At 39.1% G+C, this 3086-nt stretch overlaps 1 protein-coding gene across 1 annotated transcript; it reads right to left on the bottom strand.

Annotated features, from left to right (window-relative positions):
- Positions 1-699: 699 nt before the first annotated feature.
- Positions 700-2487, bottom strand: LOC122078346. The gene is made up of 3 exons (XM_042644299.1): positions 2032-2487; positions 1645-1866; positions 700-1370 (listed from the first exon to the last, which is right to left on the bottom strand). The coding sequence occupies exons 1-3, from the start codon at positions 2407-2409 to the stop codon at positions 951-953; spliced, it is 1020 nt and encodes a 339-aa protein (XP_042500233.1). The 5' UTR covers positions 2410-2487; the 3' UTR covers positions 700-950.
- Between the last annotated feature and the right edge of the window lie 599 nt (positions 2488-3086).

The raw sequence follows: 3086 nt of genomic DNA, 5'->3' as shown, positions 1-3086 counted from the left end.
AATCCCAGACCAACATGACCTTATTGCAGCCCTAACCCAAAACACTAAAGCACAAATTAAATCAAGGGAGGGGGTTCTCTGAGAAAATGGCATAGATGTGCACCAAGGAGATAAGGATAAAGTGGATTAGTACATAGTGGCAAAGAGGTTATTTCATGTGAGGAAGAGAGAGACAAAAAAGAAAATTGCTAGTGTACCCTCCACAATTGACCCAAACAACCTTCCTTTTTCCTTGAATGAATTTAGAAAACCTTGATATCACCCATTATATCTTTTTTTTTTTTGTTCAAATGTAGAAGACAAAGTTTTCCTTGATCGCTCGGTGAGGGAAGTGACGCTCAGGATGTGACCCCTCCTCTCCCCCATAATCTCCCCCTATCGTATGCTTCTGATGGGCCACAATGAACTGATGCCCATTTATTGTGGCCTCAAGAAAATTCGATCCAATTGTAAATATGATTGTGATGGAACCTTTTAATCTTCAACTTATCTAGGTAGATCGTCAGTTGATGATGCTATGTAATCAGGTACAGCATTTAAATTTTGTTTAGAGGACGGGTTGTATTTAAATCTTATCAATTTATACCCCAATCGAATCATTAAAGCTTTATGGTTATGGTGTATCATGTGAGAGTAATTGGCTAGCCTAAACTTGTTGGGAGAAAGCAAAGAAGAAATTAAAATAAAGGTTTTATTGTCCTTTTCAACACCCATAGGCCCATTTTCACCCAAATAATAAAGAACACCCATAAGCCCATAAGGCCGTAACAACCTCTTTTACTCCATACCACAAAGTTAAATATATAGGACTAGAGGGATAATAATTTTTTTTTTTTTAGAGGGGTATGGGGAGCAGTGGGAGGTGGTAGGGTTGTTAAAGGTTGACACCCAAACTTATAAATAGCTAATTTAATCAAATTAATTAATAAAAAATTGCGGGGGTTATTGATTTAGCATTCCTGACGCACATTAGATGCCACAGCCTGTGCCCAAAATTTGAGTTGTTCCTTCATGTCTCCTGCTGATCTCCTATCAACCCAATTGGGCATTAGAGGAGCTGATCTTTTTACAAGCCATGCTTCAGACAGATAAGGTCTACTCACCTTGTCTTCATCCCAGTTTGCTTCACTCCTTACTTTCAGTCCAGGAATTATGTTCACCACACTTGGGTTCAGGTCTTCCTTGTTGAATTTGAAACCCAAGTCCATGAAACCTTGTAATTCCTCAATCTCAAGATCACTCATTGTCTTCCAGCGACTTAGAGTCCTACTCATGTCTCCACTTGAACAAGAATGGTGACTCTCATTGTCTTCCTTTATTTCTCTTCGCGGCGTACGGTACCTTTGAATGTAAGGACTTGGTGTGATTGTCTGAAAGCCAAATTTTAGTAAAATTAGATATAAGAGATTGAAGAAAACTAAATCTTTGTCTGGTTAGTTATAATAATCATTGGACAAGAATGATCAACCCATGGTGTGATCAATTGGTTCAGTTTTGCCAATGATCATTCATTCAAACTGTTGAGAGACACAAATGAATGTCCTAGAATGTCCTAGTGCACCTTAGTGCACAAAGACCCATTATAAACATCTTGGTATCCAATGGATCTGTCAGCCAAAAGAGATGATTCTTACAGTATAGTACCTTAGAGTTATGCTGCAATGTCAAGACTCTTGAAGGGTTAAGCGATGCCTGCCCCATAAATCTTCTGGATCCACGCCGGCCTTCTTCCAGAGCATCATTCCAAAGTTCAGTCACTGAATAAGATTCTTTATCATATGGGTTCTCAATATCCTTATTTGGACTATCAGCCTTTGATTCCTTATGCACTCTATGCCTCCCAACACTAGTGCCCTGCATCATGCTCTGTATTCAAATCACATTATCAACAGAGTAAGAGACTGGGGAAGTGATTGATGCAAGAAATAAGGGTCCAACTGTTCCCTATTATTAGTGTCAAGAACTCATCAAGAATTTACAAAGAACACATAAAACTAACCCAAATATATGAATTTTAAGGTTAGGTGGTACCTTGGAGGTTCCTTGAGGCAGTAAGAACTCTGAAGTGCTAGCTAATGTTTGTTGGTTGCTTTGATCCATTTCAGCTGGTTGAGGCTTCCCTATACAAGTTGGCAACGATGGTGTTCGAAGAAAATTACTAGAGACGGCACAATAATCATCCATAGCCACTTCAGTTATGGACGAGGACCTCTTGTCACCACCAGGGCTCCTAACAGCCATCTCTGTCGAGCTACTGCACAAAGGGGTAGGATCAGAAGCACATCTAACCATGCTTCTCCTTCTATGAAACAAGTTATTAAAAAACCAGTTTTCTTCCAACAGCTCAATGGGTTCAACCTTTTCATCTCTAGAAGTAGAAAAAGACCCTTGAGAATCAAAATGTTCCATAGCTAGTACCAACTTCTCAAAGTGATGGAGTGGAAGTTAAGGACTCTAATCATATGAGGCAGTACTGCTTATGTTTGGTTTAGGATGTTTATTAAAAGAAAGAACAAACATGGATCTGAGTAAATGAGCCAGCATCTTGGATACGGCACCATGTGCCCAATGATATCCCTCTCTGTACACAAGAATAATATATATAAAACAGGTCTTTGCAAGAGAAGCAGAGATGAACTGTGATCTCTAATGCTATTATTATGCATTTAATCCAAAAGTCCAAACAACTAAGAAATACGGAGGGGACTGTTGGCTGATGCGTAGGATCAGGTCATGCCAGCCCACATCCCATGTGACTCATCTTTTGTTTATCAATTGGAACAATGCAAAGCAGGTAAGGTGTCAAAAACGAATCCAGATGGGGTTCACATTCGAGAACAATCTTGTATATCTGTGATCCGTGAATTTGGATACTATTTTCTTTCTCTTCATTTAATAGATTTCAAATCTATGGATCAGGGATGTACGAGATTGTTCTTGTAAGTGAACTTGATCCAGTCTCATCAAAAACCTAGTCCAAACCCATAAAACTGATCAAATCAAACCGAAATAAACCAGGCCAAATCAAAGTCCTATTCAGGCTGGTTTCGATTTGGGTAATTGCAACCTTGAAATCAAACGAATCG

The sequence above is a fragment of the Macadamia integrifolia genome, chromosome 5, assembly GCF_013358625.1.
Source record: "Macadamia integrifolia cultivar HAES 741 chromosome 5, SCU_Mint_v3, whole genome shotgun sequence".
Taxonomy (NCBI): domain Eukaryota; kingdom Viridiplantae; phylum Streptophyta; class Magnoliopsida; order Proteales; family Proteaceae; genus Macadamia; species Macadamia integrifolia.
The sequence above is the reverse complement of the archived record's forward strand: the minus strand, read 5'-3'. Positions and strand labels throughout refer to the sequence as shown.